At 44.0% G+C, this 19,700-nt stretch overlaps 1 protein-coding gene across 9 annotated transcripts in view; it reads right to left on the bottom strand.

Annotated features, from left to right (window-relative positions):
• LOC132815081 (focal adhesion kinase 1) overlaps nt 1-19,700 on the bottom strand; it is a 557,743-nt gene that overhangs the window by 227,095 nt on the left and 310,948 nt on the right. For all 9 annotated transcript variants that reach the window (XM_060823816.1, XM_060823815.1, XM_060823817.1 and 6 more), the window contains one exon: nt 368-422. In XM_060823816.1, coding sequence (XP_060679799.1) covers nt 368-422 — 55 coding nt within the window. The remainder of the gene's footprint in view (nt 1-367; nt 423-19,700) is intronic.

Raw genomic sequence — 19,700 nt, 5'->3', positions numbered from 1 at the left:
GAAATGAAGTGAATTTTGATTTCTCACAGAAGGTCATTACTATATGGAATTGTACTTCCCACAGAAATTTGCAGTCTAGATAACCGAACATACTCAAGACTGTGGTTAACAGATTTTGGATCAGCACAGACAACCTTATCAAATGGCAGAGCAGGCTTGAAGGGCCAAATGACAAACCTCCTGCTCGTGTTATCTTGGCCCATCGTTTACTTCTAAATACTCACGAGGACATTTCATTGATCCTCCTGAATGTTCAGTTCCCTTTATTGCATCAACATTAAGCCCATGCGTGAGCATCAGATGATGCTACTGCACAGACTCTTAAAAAACAGAAAATGCATCAAAACTTTAATCCAACTAGTTTTACCTTTACTGATTCCATCAGGCTCTTGGGAAAGAATCTTTTCAAACCCACATCCTTCCTGTTAAATATAAAATGAAAACTGTAAATAATTTTTGTACCAATGTAAATCCTTGATCATTGATCAATACCTACAAGAACAGGTATTAAAACAATTATTCCATTACTGCAAAATTGAATTTTATATCTTTTTTTAATAAATCATGCCAATCGTTGCCATTATGTACATAAAAGTGCATGCATTCCTTGGTACATCCTGCATGCAATAATGAGAGGCGTCACTGCATTCCAGCAAAGCTGGAAGGGTCAATGTCATGACCACACAGGTACAAACTGTTTGTTAGTCAGTCAGATGAAGGAATGTCTTGGAATTGACAGGAATGTTGTAGTATGGATAAGGTACTTTGCAGTGACAAAGATAGAGGTAAAGTCGCCATAGGACTGTAGCCCCAGAGGACCATAGGACCAATCTCTCATGAGAGAGATGACTGGCCTGGACTTTAACCTAAGGCAAGGGGCAAGGTTGAGAAGACAGGTAGGATCTTCATGGTGATCTCAGTTGGTATCGGAATTCAACACGTGTAATTGGCATAGTCTGAATCACAAACCACCCATCCAACCAATTGAACTAACTGACCCCAGTAAGAAAGTGCTGGTGAACAGCCATTTTTCAGGTTGGAAGATGGTGTGCAGCAGTGTTGCTTAAGAGTCAGTTTTGGGCTTAATGTAACTTTCAAATTTTTTTAAATGAATGACAGACTCAGATGTAGACTTACCAAGTTTGCAAATAATACGAAACTTGTTTGGTAGTGGACAGGGAGACAAAAATAAGGATAATTGCAGAGTTTCAATGGATGTAGACAAAGTGGTGAAATGGGCAGGAAATGGAGTTCAAAATAGAAAAAGAACTAGGATCAGGAGTAGGCAATTTAAACCCTCGAGCCTCCTCGAGGGTTTAAATTGATCCTGGCTGATCTCATCTCGGCCGAGACTCAACTTTCCTGCCTGCTCCCCCTAGCCTTGAATCTATTACTAATTAAAAATCTGTCGATCTCCTCTTTAAATTTATTCAGTGTTCTGGCATCCTCCAGACTCGTGGGTAACGAATTCCACAGATTCACAACCCTTTGCCAGAAGTAACATCACCTCATTAGATTAGATTACTTACAGTGTGGAAACAGGCCCTTCGGCCCAACAAGTCCACACCGACCCGCCGAAGCGCAACCCACCCATACCCCTACATATACCCCTTACCTAACACTACGGGCAATTTTAGCATGGCCAATTCACCTGACCCGCACATCTTTGGACTGTGGGAGGAAACTGGAGCACCCGGAGGAAACCCATGCAGACACGGGGAGAACGTGCAAACTCCACACAGTCAGTCGCCTGAGGTGGGAATTGAACCCAGGTCCCTGGCGCTGTGAGGCAGCAGTGCTAACCACTGTACCACCGTGCCGCCTGCCAATCGTCAACCTCAAAACTATTACTTTTCATTCTAGATTGTCCCACTTCTACTTTGGCAATCAATTCCCTTTAGCATCTTACACCTCGATTAGTTCTCTCATCCTTCTCAATTTTGCAAGTATAGGTACTATATTCAAAAGACAAGCTTTCATCTCTGGAAATAAGCTAGGGAAACTTCTCTGAACTGCTTACAATTAAACTGCATACTCACTCAAGTTAAGGGTGCAGAACAGTACTCCACATGCAATCTCACCAATGCCTTGTACAATTGCAGAAGCACTCGCCTGCATTTATCTTCCAATCCTTTAGTAATAAATGCCAAAATTCCATTTTCAAGGCAGAGAAATACAAAGTGATGCACTTTAGGAGCACTAATATGGAAGGACAGCATAATATGTTCTTTCATTTTTACTTCATTGATGCATGGATTCAATTCTCCTTTGAAAGAGAATCACTACATCAGCTGTCATTTCTGTGAGCGCCAATCCCATTTACATAGGAGAAAGTGAGGACTGCAGATGCTGGCAATCAGAGCTGAAAATGTGTTGCTGGAAAAGTGCAGGTCAGGCAGCATCCAAGGAGCAGGAGAATCGAAGTTTCGGGCATGAGCCCTTCTTCAGGAATGAGGAAAGTGTGCCAAGCAGGCTAAGATAAAAGGTAGGGAGGAGTGTTGGAAATGCGATAGGTGGAAGGAGGTTAAGGTGAGCGTGATAGGCTGGAGTGGGAGTGGGGACGGAGAGGTCAGGAAGAAGATTGCAGATTAGGAAGGTAATGCTGAGTTCGAGGGTTGGGATTGAGACAAGGTGGGGGGAGAGGAAATGAGGAAACTGGAAAAATCGGAATTCATCCCTTGTGGTTGGAGGGTTCCTAGGCGGAAGATGAGGTGCTCTTCCTCCAGCTGTCGTGCTGCTATGGTATGGCGATGGAGGAGTCCAAGGACCTGCATGTCCTTTTGTGGAGTGGGAGATGGAGTTGAAGTATTGAGCCATGGGGTGGTTGGGTTGGTTGGTCCAGGTGTCCCAGAGATGCTCTCTGAAACGTTCCGCAAGTAGGCGGCCTGCCTCCCCAATATAGAGGAGGCCACATCGGGTGCAGCGGATGCAGTAAATGATGTGTGTGGAGGTGCAGGTGAATTTGTGGCGGATATGGAAGGATCCCTTGGGGCCTTGGGAGGGAAGTAAGGGGGGGGAGGTGTGGGCGCAAGTTTTGCACTTCTTGCGGTTGCAGGGGAAGGTGCCGGGAGTGGAAGTTGGGTTGGTGGGGGGTGTGGACCTGACGAGGGAGTCACGAAGGGAGTGGTCTTTTCGGAACGCTGAAAGGGGAGGGAAGTGAAGTATATCCCTGGTGGCGGGGTCTGTTTGGAGGTGGCGGAAATGACGACGGATGATATGGAAGTTGGTGGGGTAGTAGGTGAGGACCAGTGGGGTTCTGTCCTGGTGGCGATTTGGCGGGGGGGGGGGGGGGGGGGGGGGTCTCAAGGGCGGAGGAGAGGGAAGTGGAGGAGATGCGGTGGTGAGCATCGTCGATCATGTCTGGGGGGAAACTGCGGTCTTTGAAGAAGGAGGCCATCTGGGTTGTTCGGTATTGGAACTGGTCCTCCTGAGAGCAGATGCGGCGGAGACGAGGAATTGGGAATATGGGATAGCGTTTTTACAGGGGGGCAGGGTGGGAGGAGGTGCAGTCTAGGTAACTGTGGGAGTCGGTTGGTTTATAGTAAATGTCCGTGTTGATTCAGTCGCCCGAGATAGAAAGGGAGGGGTCTAGGAAGGGGAGGGAGGAGTCTGAGATGGTCCACGTAAATTTGAGGTCGGGGTGGAAGGTGTTGGTAAAGTGGACGAACTGTTCAAACCCCTCGTGGGAGCACGAGGCAGCGCTGATACCGTCATCGATGTAGCGGAGGAAAAGGTGGGGGGTGATGCCACTGTGGCTGCGGAAGATGGACTGTTCCACATATCCTACGAAGAGGCAGGCATAGCTGGGGCCCGTGCAGGTGCCCATGGCTACTCCTTTGGTTTGAAGGAAGTGGGAGGATTGGAAAGAGAAGTTATTCAGAGTGAGGACCAGTTCAGTCAGTCGAAGGAGGGTGTCAGTGGAAGGGTACTGGTTGGTACAGCGGGAAAGGAAGAAGTGGAGGGCTTTGAGTCCTTTGTGATGGGGGGTGGAGGTGTACAGGGACTGGATGTCCATGGTGAAGATAAGGCGTTGGGACTGGGGAAGCGAAAATCATGGAGCAGGTGAAGGACGTGGGTGGTGTCCCGAACGGAGGTGGGGAGTTCGTGGACTAAGGGGGACAGGACTGTGTCGAGGTATGTAGAGAGGAGTTCGGTGGGGCAGGAGCAGGCTGAGACAATGGGTCGGCCGGGGCAGTCAGGTTTGTGGATTTTGGGCGGGAGGTAGAAACGCGCGGTGCAGGATTGTGGGACTGAGGTTGGAGGCGGTAGGTGGGAGATCCCCTGAGGTGATGAGGTTATGGATGGTCTGGGAGATGATGGTTTGGTAGTGGGAGGTGGGGTCATGGTCAAGGGGACAGTAGGAGGAGGTGTCTGCGAGCTGGCGTTTAGCCTCAGCGGTGTAAAGGTCGGTACGCCAAACTACTACCGCGCCTCCCTTGTCTGCCGGTTTGATAGTAAGGTTGGGGTTGGAATGGAGGGAGTGGAGGGCTGCATGTTCCGAGGGTGAGAGGTTGAAGTGGGTGAGAGGGGTGGAGAGGTTGAGGTGGTTAACGTCCCGGCGGCAGTTGGCTATGAAGAGATCGAGGACAGGTAAGAGGCTAGGACCAGGTGTCCAGGTGGATGGGGTGTGTTGGAGGCAGGAGAAGGGGTCGTCACAGGGTGGGCGAGAATCCTGGTTGAAGAAGTAGGCGCGGAGGCGAAGGCGGCAGAAGAATTGTTTGATGTCTCGACGCATGTTGAACTCGTTAATCTGAGAGCGTAGGGGAATGAAGGTGAGGCCTCTGCCGAGGACTGATCTTTCATCCTCAGAGAGGGGTAGTTCTGGAGGGATGGTGAAAACACGGCAGGGCTGGGAGCTAGGACCTGGTGTGGGGCTGGAGCTGGCACCACCCCCCACCTTTTCCTCCGCTACATCGATGACTGTATCAGCGCTGCCTCGTGCTCCCACTAGGAGGTTGAACAATTCATCCACTTTACCAACACCTTCCACCCGACCTCAAATTTACCTGGACAGTCTCAGACTCCTCCCTCCCCTTCCTAGACCTCTCCATTTCTAACTCGGGCGACCGAATCAACACGGACATTTACTATAAACCGACCGACTCCCGCATCTACCTAGACTACACCTCCTCCCACCCTGTCCCCTGTAAAAATGACATTCCATATTCCCAATTCCTTCGTCTCCGCCACATCTGCTCCCAGGAAGATCAGTTCCAATACCGAACAACCCAGATGGCCTCCTTTTTCAAAGACCGCAACGTCCCCCAGACGTGATCGACGATGCTCTTCACCACATCTCCTCCATTTCCTGCTCCTCCACCCTTGAGCCCCGCCCCTCCAATCGCCACCAGGACAGAACCCCACTGATCCTCACCTATCACCCCACCAACTTCCATATACATCATATTCAAGGTTTGTGCAAAGTTTTGTAGCTCGGGTGCTCGTTGTTGTGGTTCTGTTCGCCAAGCTGGAAGTTTTTGTTGCAAACGTTTCGTCCCCTGGCTAGGCGACATCATCAGTGCTTTGGAGCCTCCTGCGAAGCGCTTCTTTGATGTTTCTTCCGGTATTTATAGTGGTCTGTCCTTGCCGCTTCCGGTTGTCAGTTTCAGCTGCCCGCTGTAGTGGTTGGTATATTGGGTCCAGGTCGACGTGTTTGTTGATGGAGTTTGTGGATGAATGCCATGCCTCTAGGAATTCCCTGGCTGTTCTCTGTCTGGCTTGCCCGATGATAGTGGTGTTGTCCCAGTCGAATTCATGTTGCTTGTTGTCTGTGTGTGTGGCTACTAGGGATAGCTGGTCGTGTCGTTTCGTGGCTACATGAGCAAAACTAATGTAGTGTACAAAATACAATGCAAGGACTGCACAAAACACTATACAGGACAAACAGGAAGACAGCTAACAATCCACATACATGAACATCAACTAGCCACGAAACGACACGACCAGCTATCCCTAGTAGCCACACACACAGACAACAAGCAACATGAATTTGACTGGGAAAACACTACTATCATAGGGAAAGCCAGACAGAGAACAGCTAGGGAATTCCTAGAGGCATGGCATTCATCCACAAACTCCATCAACAAACACATCGACCTGGACCCAATATACCAACCACTACAGCGGACAGCTGAAACTGACAACCGGAAGCGGCAAGGACAGACCACTATAAATACCGGAAGAAACATCAAAGAAGCGCTTCGCAGGAGGCTCCAAAGCACTGATGATGTCGCCTAGCCAGGGGACGAAACGTTTGCAACAAAAACTTCCAGCTCGGTGAACAGAACCACAACAAATATACATCATATCATCAGTCGTCATTTCCGCCACCTCCAAACGGACCCCACCAGCAGGGATATATTTCCCTCCCCTCCCCTAGCAGCGTTCCGAAAAGACCACTCCCTCCGTGACTCCCTCGTCAGGTCCACACCCCCCACAAACCCAACCTCCACTCTCGACACCTTCCCCTGCATCCGCAAGAAATGCAAAACCTGCACCCACACCTCCCCCCTTACTTCCCTCCAAGGCCCCAAGGGATCCTTCCATATCTGCCAGAAATTCACCTGCACCTCCACAAACATCATTTACTGCATCCGCTGCACCCGATGTGGCCTCCTCTATATTGGGGAGACAGGCCTCTGACTTGCAGAACGTTTCAGAGAACACTTCTGGGACACCTGGACCAACCAACCCAACTATTTCATGGCTCAACACTTCAACTCTCCCTCCCACTCCACCAAGGACATGCAGGTCCTTGGACTCCTCTATCACCATACCATAGCAACATGATGGCTGGAGGAAAAGTGCCTCATCTTCCGCCTAGGAACCCTGCAACCACAAGGCATGAACTCAGATTTCTCCAGTTTCCTCATTTCCCCTCCTCCCACCTTGATCAGTCCCAACCCTCTAATTCAGCACCACCTTCCTAACCCGCAATCTTCTTCCTGACCTCTCTGCCCCCACCCCACACCGGCCTATCACCCTCACCTTAATCTCCTTAACTGATAGCATTTCCAATGCCCCTCCCCCACGTCCCTCCTCCCTACCTTGTACCTTAGCCTGCTTGGCACACTTTCCTCATTCCTGATGAAAGGCTCATGCCCAAAACGTTGATTCTCCAATCCCATTTACATCTAAACCAATTTCTTTACAGTTTAACTGGAATAATGTCAGCTCTGCAATTTGCTCAACTGGTTTTTGTAACACATTACCGTTTTCTAAACGGCATAGACTAATGTTAATTATTAACAAGGAAACAAAGCATTCAACATTTTTGGCTCTCTTTAACGTAACTTTTGAGCTTATACTTGCGTATCAACAGCTGTTTGTGTTATACTGCACCTCTTAATCTGACCAAAAGGCTCCATTGGCAAAACCCTTATCTCCAAGTCAGAAATCCACTCCAGGGGTTCAGCATCTAATCTGGGCCGACCCATTCAGTGCTAGAGAAGTGCTGTAGTGCTAAAGCATTTTTTTTTAGAATCTGATCCTCAACAAAGGTTCTGCCAGTCAGTGGAAATGTTCCATCTCTACTTTACATGGTTCCTAAACATCTTCCGACATTTCTTTCAGCCATTGTACATTGCATAACTCCTCTCTACACATCAGGCCTAGCCCCACAAATGTTTTAATTCAGGTGTAATTCAAATAACAAAAGGACAGGTTTTTTTGCTGTCCTTACAAACATTTCTTCCTTATCCAGTGCTATTTGTAGAGTATTGTGATGCTCAAATAGGTTGCTGCAGTTGTCTATTTGTGACTTCAAAGTTAATTTACTGCATGAGAAGCATTTCAGAATGTGTCTAAACACGTAACAGACCACTAAATAAATGCAAATTCTCACTTTTCTTTACAAATCTAAGCAACAAGAATAAGCATCAACAACTTGCTGACCAACACAGTCTGTAATCTTCTGATTACAAAACCCAGTTGCTTCCCTTTTAGATTTTCAGAGATTGTTGTTTTAACTAAATGGTTTCCAAACTTTTTGGTGTCAAGGCACACTTCAAGAGACAAACAATTCCACAGCACACCCAGATTTTTCAACAGAATTGATCGCTCATAAATGTCATATTTCCTTGCATTTACAATGGTTATGGCCATACTCTGTACATAAAATAGCGAACAAACCTGATTTCACTGGTCTTGATTTTATGTAATTTACAATTTTTACAGTTTGCTATAATACTGTAGCTAACTCTGGTGGCTTATTTTGGCCACAAAGAGCTTCATGGTGAGGAGGAAATGGATCATCTGAGGGTCAGGAGTTTGGCCTTTCAACCCTACTGGCAAATCCTTTGACTTTCCCCACTTTGGAGACTGCTCTGTCAGTGCAAATGCTCCAACATGTAGTGCAGGTAAGGTCAGTCTCCCTTAAATTTGTCCAGTTTGGGTTCCGCCAGGGCCACTCAGCTCCTAACCTCATTACAGCTTTGGTTCAAACATAGACAAAGGAGCAGTATTCTAGAGGTGAGGACAAAGTGACAGCTCTTGATATGAAGGCTGCATTTGACCGAGTATTAAGAAGGAGCTCTAGGAAAACTGGAATCAATGGGAGTCAGGGGCAAACTCTCTGCTGGTTAGTCATCCCTGACACAAAGGAAGGTGTTTGTGGTCTTTGGACGTAAGTCATCTCAGACACAGGACGTTTCTGCAAGACTTCTTCAGGGTAATGCCCTAGGCCATCTTCAGCTGCTTCATCAATGATCTTCCCTTATCATAGAGACCTACAGGGCAACTTTTTTTACACAGAGGGTGGTACGTGTATGGAATGAGCTGCCAGAAGAAGTGGAGGAGGCTGGTACAATTACAACATTTAAGAGGCATTTGGATGGGTATAGGAATAGGAAGGGTTTGGAGGGATGTGGGCCAGGTGTTGGCAGGCGGGACTAGAATGGGTTGGGATTTCTGGTCGGCATGCTTGAATTGGAGCGAAGGGTCTGTTTCCATGCTGTACATCTCAAAGGTCAGAAATGGGGATGTTTGCACAACGCTCGACACGATTTGCAACTCCACAGATACTGAACTAGTCCATGTTCAATACAATAAGATCAGGACAGTATCAAAGTTTGAGCAAAAAAGTGGCATATAACATTCATGCCACACAAATGTCAGATAATAACTATCTCCAATAAGCGACAATCTAACCGTGTGCCCTTCATATTCAATGGTGCTACCATCATGAATCATCCACTATCAACATCCTGAGGATTACCAACCAACCAGAAACTCAACTGGACTCGTTATATAAATGCAGTAGCTGCAACAGCATGTCAGAGGCTAGGAACACTGCAGCAACTAACTCACCTCCTGACTCTCCAGACCCTGTCCATAATCTACAAGGCGCAAATTAGGAATGTGATGGAATATTCCCCATTTATCTGGATGGGTGTGGCTCCAATATTTAAGAAGCTGGACACCATCCAGGACAATGTAGCCCACTTGACTGGTACCACAACTATCCACCCTGAAGCTCAGCAGCAAATATGTGTAATATCTACAAGATGCACTGCAGAAATTCACTAAAGATACTTAGACGGCACCTTTCAAACCAACAACCACTTCCATTTGGAAGGACAAGGGCAGCAGATATATTGGAACATCACTTCAAAGTTCCCCTCAAGCCACTAACCATCCTGACTTGAAATATATCATTGCTACTTCATTGTTACTGGAACAAAATCCTGGAATTTGCTCCCTAAGGAATCTCATCATCATGGGCAAAAAGTGCTGGCCAGTTGGCGATGTCCATGACTGAATAAAAACAAAGTAGGTAGCTGTTATCAGAAATAATCCTTCACCAGTGGCATGACTTGATAGGTTCTTACAAAAGTTTCTCCCAAATGGAATCTCACCAATATAGTGAATGTTTGGCCAGCAGCCGGCAGTATCCACTTTATATCAGTGGACTCATCAATCTGCAAAGCGAACTTCCCACTAGTAGATATCTTCTTTCACAGCATCTCCTCAATATCAGCTGTTATGTCATCAATTCATCATTAACTTAATTTTTTGGGTGGAATATTGTCAATCTTTTGCAGGATAATACTATGATTGTTTTACATACAGGCATGATTAAGGCTTCTGCAACAGTTATGGGGCTTCTTCGATTTTGCTCCAAGCTCAGCCACAAGGTAATTATCCCCGAGCTTTATCCGATACACACAAATGCTCAGACAGTGGGTATGCTTGGTGGTTTGCTCTGTCAAGCTCTTGAAGTACTATAAAGCTATAAAAAATATGAGCAAAGTTAGGCCATTTAGCCCACTCAGTCTGCTCTACCATTCGATCATGGCTGATTTTTTCTTCTCAACTCCATTCTTCTGCCTTCTTTCTGTAGTCTTTAATCCTTTTACTAATCAAGAACCAATCTGTGTCTTAAATACACCCAATGGCCTTCTGTGGCAATGAGTTATAGATTCACCATCCTTTGACTGAAGAAACACTTTCTCAGGAGTCATTCCATCACACGGAGGCTTTGCCCTCGGGTTCTAGTTTCTCCTACTAGTGGAAATAACATCTCAATGTTCGCCTTATCCAGGCCTCTGATACAGGGCCCAAAACTGCTCAGAATACTCCAAATAGGGTCTGACCAGAGCTTTATTCAGCTTCAGCAGTACCTCCCTACACTTGTATTCCAGCCTTCTTAAAATGAATCCTAGCACTGCATTTACTGAATGCGTTGGTTTGCAAGACATAGATGTTCTGTCTGCAAAGGGTGTCCTAACTTGGTACTATTGCAGTGTTTGCTTACTTCTCTCTGCAGATGAATATTCAGATATTCGGGCAAGTGCCATCTTCTGCCTACGAAAATCCAAAGGCCAGGCATCTCTCATTATACTATGTCTGAACAGTCTTGTTTTTACTTCTTTCAGTTCAGATGTTTCATCAACTGAAGTAGCAAAAGGAATTACTTCTTTTCACAAGACAATTTTCCATTTCTTATTTAGATCTGTGGCATAACTGAAAGAATATCTAAATGTAATCACTTTGAAATCCATACTAACGTGGAAACATGTCCAGGCAGGCAAGCCAGTTCAACAGTTGTTTCAATTATGTGCCTCTCTTCTATATATGTGCAATTTTTTCTCTGGAAATACGATACTCGATCATCGCGCATGCTCAGATTGTATGTTTGGCCCTTCACATTTTGTGGACAGAGGAACCTCGATTATTCGAAAGACATGGGTGGTGAATATTTCATTCAGTTAATCAAATCCTGGATAATCAAACACCAGATAAGTTTAGCCAAGCATTGGGACCTTGCAATCTTGTCGGATAATCTGATATTCAGATAAGCAAATGCAGATAATTGAGGTTCCTTTGTAGTCTGTTTGCACAATCGGATTTCCCATCTCCCTTATAGTGCTGAATCTCTGCGCATGCATGGTGTCAGAAGCATATGTGAAGCAATGCTGCTTTGAGAATTTTGCAGCACACTACTCACCTTGCAGCAGCTCACCACTTGAAAAACTCTGGTTTAACTAATGCCTCAAGATCATTTGCGCCAATAAATGCAATGATGCAACTATTTCATGGGAAAAAAGTGTGTTTCTCTCTTTAGGATGATATGTACGATAGAGATCAGCTTTTCTGACAAAGCAACAAATAGTATGAATTTATACAGTGTTTACTACAAAATAGCTTCTGGCACTGGACATGGAACTACAGCAAAGTTTCAGCACATAAGCCATTCAGTCCATCGTGTCCTTACTAACTGAATAAACTAGTCAGCTATTCTAAATCCACTTTCTAGCACATTGCCCACAGCCTTGCAGATTACAGTCCTTAAGATGAAATGAGTTGAGTGATTCCACCTCAATCATCAAACCAGCCAGTACATTACTGACAGTCACTGCCCTCTGGGTTCTACATGTCTCCTCCTTTACCAAATCATCTTAAATCTGTACCTATGGACAGATGATGAAGAACCTGGCCCAAATTAAGGAGTTAAGAAACAAAGGTGAAAATTTTAGGGACACTGTTCCAGGGCTTAAGCCGTTGTCAGCATTCAAGGTGTCAAAAATAGAGCAGCACAGATAACTTGAAGGGACTACAGACTTAGAGTGGTGCAAAGCCACGGAGGTATTTGAAACTAAAGGTCAGATTTTAAACTTGATACATTGATACCCAGTTAAACAATCAGTTCAGTTCAAGGAATAATGAGATGAATGGAATTTAGGATACAGGCAAAATCTTAAATGTTCCTAAGTTTACAGTGGGTAAAATTCAGACAGGTCCCCAGTGTGATAAAAGTTTGCGATTTATTATAGTTCTGGATCTTAGTTTCCAAAGTGGAACAAGGATGTATTGTTTTAAATTTGATTTATATTTATACATTGCGTGTGAAGAAAGGGAAGACCAGAGGCTGATCTTACTTCTTTTAGCCAAGTGCTAATTGCTTTGAATTTTTGGAAGGGTTTTATACCATGAGATTCAGTAAGATGTCTGATCAAACTCACCTCATTAACTATCTACTCCATCCCTATGTGCACCTCAGTCAGATTTGACCTCATCTTAACACGCACTGTTCCCAGCAAAACATGCTTGTCAGCCTTATCAAAAGGCCCATGGTGCGGTCACAATGCACCTGGACAAGCACAGCAGTCACAAAGATACATGGTTTAGAGTGTTGACACTCCCTCACACACACAAACCCATCAACTCACCCGGTTGGCTGTTTAACCACCAGACCATAGAGATTAACTGTTTTTAGATGCATACAATCTAAACACCCTCTTTTAGTCATCACTACTCTGTCCTTAATACCTACTGGAGACCCACCGCCTGTCATTGTCCAAGAAGGAAACATCTAATACAGGACAATTCCAAAAATTAGCTTTGCTTCCAGCCAGCAAAAGCAAATAAGGCAAGTAGAGACTTCAGTTCCCTCCCACAATGCAAACCAAATGCTGGCTTCAAGACCAATAATTAGTCTACAGTCCATGAATGACTGCTGCACACAGTTTATCTACTGGAATCTGGTGTCAGACAGCAACTATCCAGCATGTAGCACCCAATGCAACTGAGCTCCATCATGCACAAGCAGAGCTTCCTCCACCCCAATGTCCTTAGTCTTTCACCTTCGAAGACTCTAGTGTTCCCCCGGTTCATCAGCATCTATCATACTGCCTTGGTGCCTGTTTCAATTGTGGAGAGTCTAAGCAGCAGAAACATATCTTGAAGAGCCCTATCTTCTGCTAAACCATGGCCCTGGTCACAGTGCATGCACAGACTTAATGGAGCTGCCACAGTGGCTGAGGACCAACACATTACACCAACACGTGAGTGCCTGCTATGTTTGGAACCCCTTCCCATGTTTGCAGCACCAACATCTGTTGCATGATCTAACTATTAGACTGATGTCCCAGTGTGCAACTTCCATCAAAGTGTTGCTCCACTTTAGACTGCTTGTCTACACACCGTATGATAACTCTGAGGATCTTTGGCTCTGGTTGAAATACCAATGCACTAACAGGTATAGCAAGGCAAGGGAAGGCATAGATGCCACAAGCATACAGGTAAGGGTGAAGTGAACAAATGCTATGAGAGGAAGTAAGCAGTTTTGAAATTCAGCCTGATCTAATCTAGGCGCTGGGTGCCTATCTCTGCACATGAAATTGTCCGTGAAGTAGTCTTTCAATACAAAAACCTTTGCTGGTACACCCTGCAAAATAGGTCTCTACTTAATGTGCATCCAGCGTGTATTGGAGAGGTGTCAAAAGGATTGAGAGGGCAACAAATGCCAATGCCCATGGAAGAAGGATGCATGGGGTTGGTGCCAATGGATCATGCTGTGAGATGCATTTGAAGTTGAGCAACACAGAGGCTAGTCAAAGCCAGTTGATGAACTGAAGTGTCAGGTACCCATTGTAACTTCCATGTCGAGAATTCTTAACATCTAGTTTGCTTGGTCCTTGTTAATAAAGGAAGCTGAATATTAATTTGCCTAGTTGCCCTGTTCATAAGGCACTTAACAAACTACAATCCCCCATAATTAGCAAATCACTGTTCCCAGCAAAAAAAAAATTCACATTGTTGGTTGACAAGTGCATAAACAATCCAGGGAGACTTTTCCAAGATCAAGTTGAGCTTTGCTTGAATTCTTGTGCAATTCTGGCACAAATCTCAGCACAGCACGTCATTCAGTCTGCTATAAGATTCTGTCCAGAGTTTTAATTTAATTTCAGATTTGTCATGTGAGTGGTGACAGAGTGTCTTGAGTTTGTTTACTTGCATTTTAATTAGGGTACAGGCTGGATTAGAATTGAAGGTGAGTAGTTTACTGCAACAGAAAAAGATCAGAAAGAGGGGAAAAAAAAACTGCTGTTGCCTTATGACAGGTGTCCAGTATCACACATGGACAGAAACATTCAGAAGCAGTTAGGTATCTGCAGATTCATTTAAAGAGAATGAGTCTGTAGTAACAGGTGCTGTTAGTTTGGCAATGTCTAAAACAATCTGGGCTGAATTAAAGCTCCAGATTCCTTAAAGGACAGGAACAGAAAGGCTCCATATAGAGAAAGCATATGGGAGGGTAAGTTTTAGGAATAATAGATAAAAAGTGAGCTGTGGTAGCAGCTTGTTTAAGGGTCACAGGATGCAACATTAAGGAAAATAGCATCGAATGAATGGAGGAATTTTCCAAAACAAATGATTAAAGCCAATCCCAAAAAAACAAGAAGCTTTAAAGTAGGAACAGAGTGACCGTTCACATAAGGTTGAGTGTCTGTAAGGTTGTTGCTGAGGGTAAAAACTGTTTCTTAATGACTACTTTTTAAAATAATTTCAAGTAATTCTTGTTCAGTGCAACATAGTTCACGTTTGTGTACATGACTTGGAGGTGCCTGTGTTGGCCTGGGGTGGACAAAATTAAAAATCACTAAACACCAGGTTATTGTCTAACAGATTTATTTGGAAGCACAAACTTTCAGAGCTTTGCTCCATAATCAGGTGGCTGTGGAAATTAAGGTCATGCTCACAGAACTTATAGCCAAAGGACCCCAGTGTCATGGAGATGTGATACAGTAAACAATCTTAGACTAAAACTTTAATCTTTTATAATGGGATATAATATGTAATAAACTTTTTGGTTATTTTGTGAAAATGTACATTGGCAGCCTCTTGTAAATTCATTCAGTGAGTGACCACAATAGTAAACAAACTCCAAAAATAAAACTTTATGGTCTACAAGCCACCCTAAGATCTGATGGTAGTATTATCACTAGTTTGGATCATAGGAAAATATAGAAATAATAAAGACATGGATGATAATGTGGCAGAAAGATAATTTCTTGCTGAAATATTACATTAGGGTAGCAAATAAAGAGTCTGGTTCAACCTCAATAGTAGCCAGGAAGAGAAATGAAGTTGAAGGCCAGGGAACTTGGTTGCAGTGGGTAGAAACTAGATCTATTTAAGAGTCATAGAGAAATACAGCACGGAAATGGCCCTTTGGCCCAACTCATCCATGCCGACCAGATATCCTAACCTAATGTCCCATTTGCCAGCACTTAGCCCATATCCTTCTAAACGCTTCCTATTCATTTACCCATCGAGATGCCTTTTAAATGTTCTAATTGTACTAGCCTTCACCACTTCCTCTGGCAGCTCATTCTACTCATTCACCGCTCTGCATGAAAATGTTGCCCCTTAGGTCCCTTTTATATCTTTCCCCTCTCACCCAAAACCTATGCCCTCTAGTTCTGGGCTCCCCCAACCCAGGGATAAAAACTTCTTCTATTTATCCTGGTCCATGCCCCTCATAATTTTATAGACCTCTATAAGGTCACCCCTCAGCGTCCGATGCTCCAGGGAAAACAGCCCCAGCCTGTTCAACCTCTCCCTATAGCTTAATTCCTCAAACCCTGGCAACATCCTTGTAAATCTTTTCTGAACCCTTTCAAGTTTCACAACATCCTTCTGATAGGAAGGGGACCAGAATTTCATGCAATATTCCAAAAGTGGCCTAACCAATGTCCTCTACAGCCACAACATGACCTCCCAACTCCGATTACTGAATGCTCTGACCAAGAAAGGAAATCATACCAAATGCCTTCTTCACTATCCTATCTACTTGTGACTCTACTTTCAGAGAGTTATGAACCTGCACTCCAAGGTTTCTTTGTTCAGCAACAATCCCTAGGACCTTACCATTACGTGTAGAAGTCCTTCTAAGATTTGCTTTCCCAAAATGCAACATTTATATAAAGTAAACTCCATCTGCCACTCCTCAGCCCATTGGCCCATCTGATCAAGATTCTGTTGTAATCTGAAGTAACATTCTTTGCTCTCCACTACACCTCCAGTTTTGGTTTCATATGCAAATTTACTAACTATACCTCCAATGTTCACATCTAAATCATTTATATAAATGACGAAAAGTCGTGGACCCAAGACTGATAAATTAAACTGTATCTATTCCAATGCAACATGCCTAACAGGGAAGGCAGATAAACTCAGGGCATGGCGAAGAACATGGGAATGGGAATATCATAGCAATTATAGAAATGTGGCTCAGGGATGGACAGGACTGGCAGCTTAAATGTTCCAGGATACAAATACTAGAAGGAGGATAGAAAGGAGGACAAGAGAGGAGGGGAAGTGGTATTTTGATAAGGGATAGCATAACTACCAGAGATAGGTGGGATCTTCCTGAGAAGCTATTTGGGTGGAACTGAGAAATAAGGAAAGGATCACCTTACTGAGACCCCCTAAATGGTCAGCAGGAAATTGAGAAACAAATTTGTAAGGAGATTTCAGTTGTCTGTAAGAATAATCGAGTGGTAATGATTGGGGATTTTAACTTTCCAAACATAGACTGCAACTGCCATAATGCTAAGGGTTTATATGAAGAGGAATTTGTTAATGGTATACAAAAAAATTCTGATTCAGAATGCAGATGTTCCTACTACAGAAGGTACAAAACTTGACCTACTTTTGGGAAACAAGACAGGGCAGGTAACTGAGATTCTGGATTAGTGATGCTGGAAGAGCACAGCAGTTCAGGCAGCATCCAAGGCACAGCGAAATCGATGTTTAGGGCAAAAGCCCTTAATCAGGAATAAGGGCAGAGAGCCTGAAGCGTGGAGAGATAAGCTAGAGGAGGGTGGGGGTGGGGAGAAAGTAGCATAGAGTGCAATAGGTGAGTGGGGGAGGAGATGAAGGTGATAGGTCAGGGAGGAGAGTGTGGAGTGGATAGATGGAAAAGAAGATACAGGTAGGACAAATCTGGACAAGTCATGGGGATAGTGCTGAGCTGGAAGTTTGGAACTAGGGTGAGGTGGGGGGGGGGAGGGGAAATGAGGAAACTGTTGAAGTCCACATTGATGCCCTGGGGTTGAAGTGTTCCGAGGTGGAAGATGAGGCGTTCTTCCTCTAGGCGTCTGGTGGTGAGGGAGCAGCGGTGAAGGTGGCCCAGGACCTCCATGTCCTCGGCAGAGTGGGAGGGGGAGTTGAAATGTTGGGCCATGGGGCGGTGTGGTTGATTGGCGCGGGTGTCCCAGAGATGTTACTTAAAGCACTCTGCTAGGAGGCGTCCAGTCTCCCCAATGTAGAGGAGACCGCATCAAGAGCAATGGATACAATAAATGATATTAGTGGATGTGCAGTTAAAACTTTGATGGATGTGGAAGGCTCCTTTAGGGCCTTGGATAGAGGTGAGGGAGGAGGTGTGGGCACAGCTTTTACAGTTCCTGCAGTGGAAGGAGAAAGTGCCAGAATGGGAGGGTGGGTCGTAGGGGGGCGTGGACCTGACCAGGTAGTCACGGAGGGAATGATCTTTGCGGAAGGCGGAAAGGGGTGGGGAGGGAAATATATCCCTGGTGGTGGGGTCTTTTTGGAGGTGGCGGAAATGTCGGCGGATGCTTTGGTTTATGCGAAGGTTGTTAGGGTGGAAGGTGAGTACTAGGGGCGTTCTGTAGATGTCAGTGGGGGAGCACTTTAGGGCCAGTGACCATAATTCTATTAGTTTTAAAATAATGATGAAAAAGGATAGACCAGATCTAAAAATTGAAGGTCTAAATTGGAGGAAGGATAATTTTGATGGTATTAGGCAAGAACTTTGAAAAGCTGATTGGGGGCAGATGTTCGCAGGTAAGCGGAAAATGGGAAGCCTTCAAAAATGCGGTAGAGAGTCCAAAGACAGTATATTCCTGTTAGGGTGAAACGACTAGAGAAATTTAAGTTTTGGTTAAGAAAAAGGAGTAAGTTTATGTCAGGTATGGACAGGAGTGAGCAAGAGAATCCTTGGAAGAGTGTAAAGGCAGTTGGTGCCAAATGTCCTGAAATGTATCAAAATGGATAAAAGTCGATTAAGGCAGTGGCGGCTTCACCTGTCCAAGTTTTATAATTGGGTAATTTTATTAATTGTTAAATTCTTTATCTTTCTAAACTGCTGAAAACAATTCTACTTGAAATACTACATCAATATTCCAAAGCTATAAACAGACTTGTTTATCACTCAGTATGTTCTACATTTTTTCATAGTTGTTCATAACATTCCCTACTCCAAAATGGCCTTTATAATTAAATACTTATTTTAAAGGAGAAATTATTTTGCAAATGATGATTATTTGAAACATCTTATTAATCCACATCACTGGTTTGAGCTTTCATATCTGGTATCACTAAAATCTTGGTCCTGAACCAGTTATTCATTAAATCCCTGAGGGAAATGTACTCATGCGCAACATACGATTAAATACTCTGAAACTCACCAAATGCTAGAACATATGCAATTTCAACAGCCACAGGGCCAGATCCACTTAAAATGAAAGAAAGCTTTGACATGTGACATCCTAAGAACAGTGGGTCAGCTGAAGGCTGAGCATTTATCTACAAGCCACAAAACAGATTTCAGAACCATCTGCCACTGCAGTGTGAAAGTGTGTCTGACAAAAAAAAGGCAATTGGCAATGTTCCAGATCAAACTGTAACAAATTACAGCAATCTGACCCAGTGAATCCAGTCACACTTGCACAAAGTCTCAGGATGTTCAATTCTCAAAACGTTTATTTTAAAAATCTTGAAATTGCTCTAGTATAATATAAAGTTGAAAATAATTTGTTTATCTGCACAGATCCTTAAATTTGAATTCAGGAATATTTGTTAGGATTGCTAATATCTTATCAGTTGAAACATTTCAATACGAAATAAAGTAATCACAAAAAGAGTACTCATGCATGTGTATTTATATCACCACATCATACATATTTAGGTCTTAACAACTAGGCACTGTTCAGGATTATCTAATGATGAAAAAGTTGAATTATAATAATTTTATTGACCATGGAAAAATATATTTAAATCTTAATTTAAGTGGTACAAATCGAGGCTACACAGCACCAATTATGTGGAGAATGAGTGAAAATCACAAAAAAAAGGATTATGGAGTCATAAGAAATAAGCACAGGATAGCAATTGATATGCAACTTCACAGCACTTAATAGATTTACAAAAATTGAGTTACCAATGGAATAAAAAAATTTCTCTCCAAGTCTAAGGAATATGCAAGATGAAATACAATTGGAATAAGATTTCAGAAGATCAAACATGAAGTGGAGTATAATCCACTTTGGTCCTTTGCAAATAGAGAGTTCACAGCATCTGTATATGTAATACAATGTGACATCTTTGGGAAACCCAAGAAAATTCTCATGTCTTGTTTATAAGAATAGAAAAAGCAAGAAATACGCAGTCAG

The sequence above is a fragment of the Hemiscyllium ocellatum genome, chromosome 4 (assembly GCF_020745735.1).
Source record: "Hemiscyllium ocellatum isolate sHemOce1 chromosome 4, sHemOce1.pat.X.cur, whole genome shotgun sequence".
NCBI classification, from domain to species: Eukaryota; Metazoa; Chordata; class Chondrichthyes; order Orectolobiformes; family Hemiscylliidae; genus Hemiscyllium; species Hemiscyllium ocellatum.
This window is presented reverse-complemented; position numbering and strand designations above follow the sequence as displayed.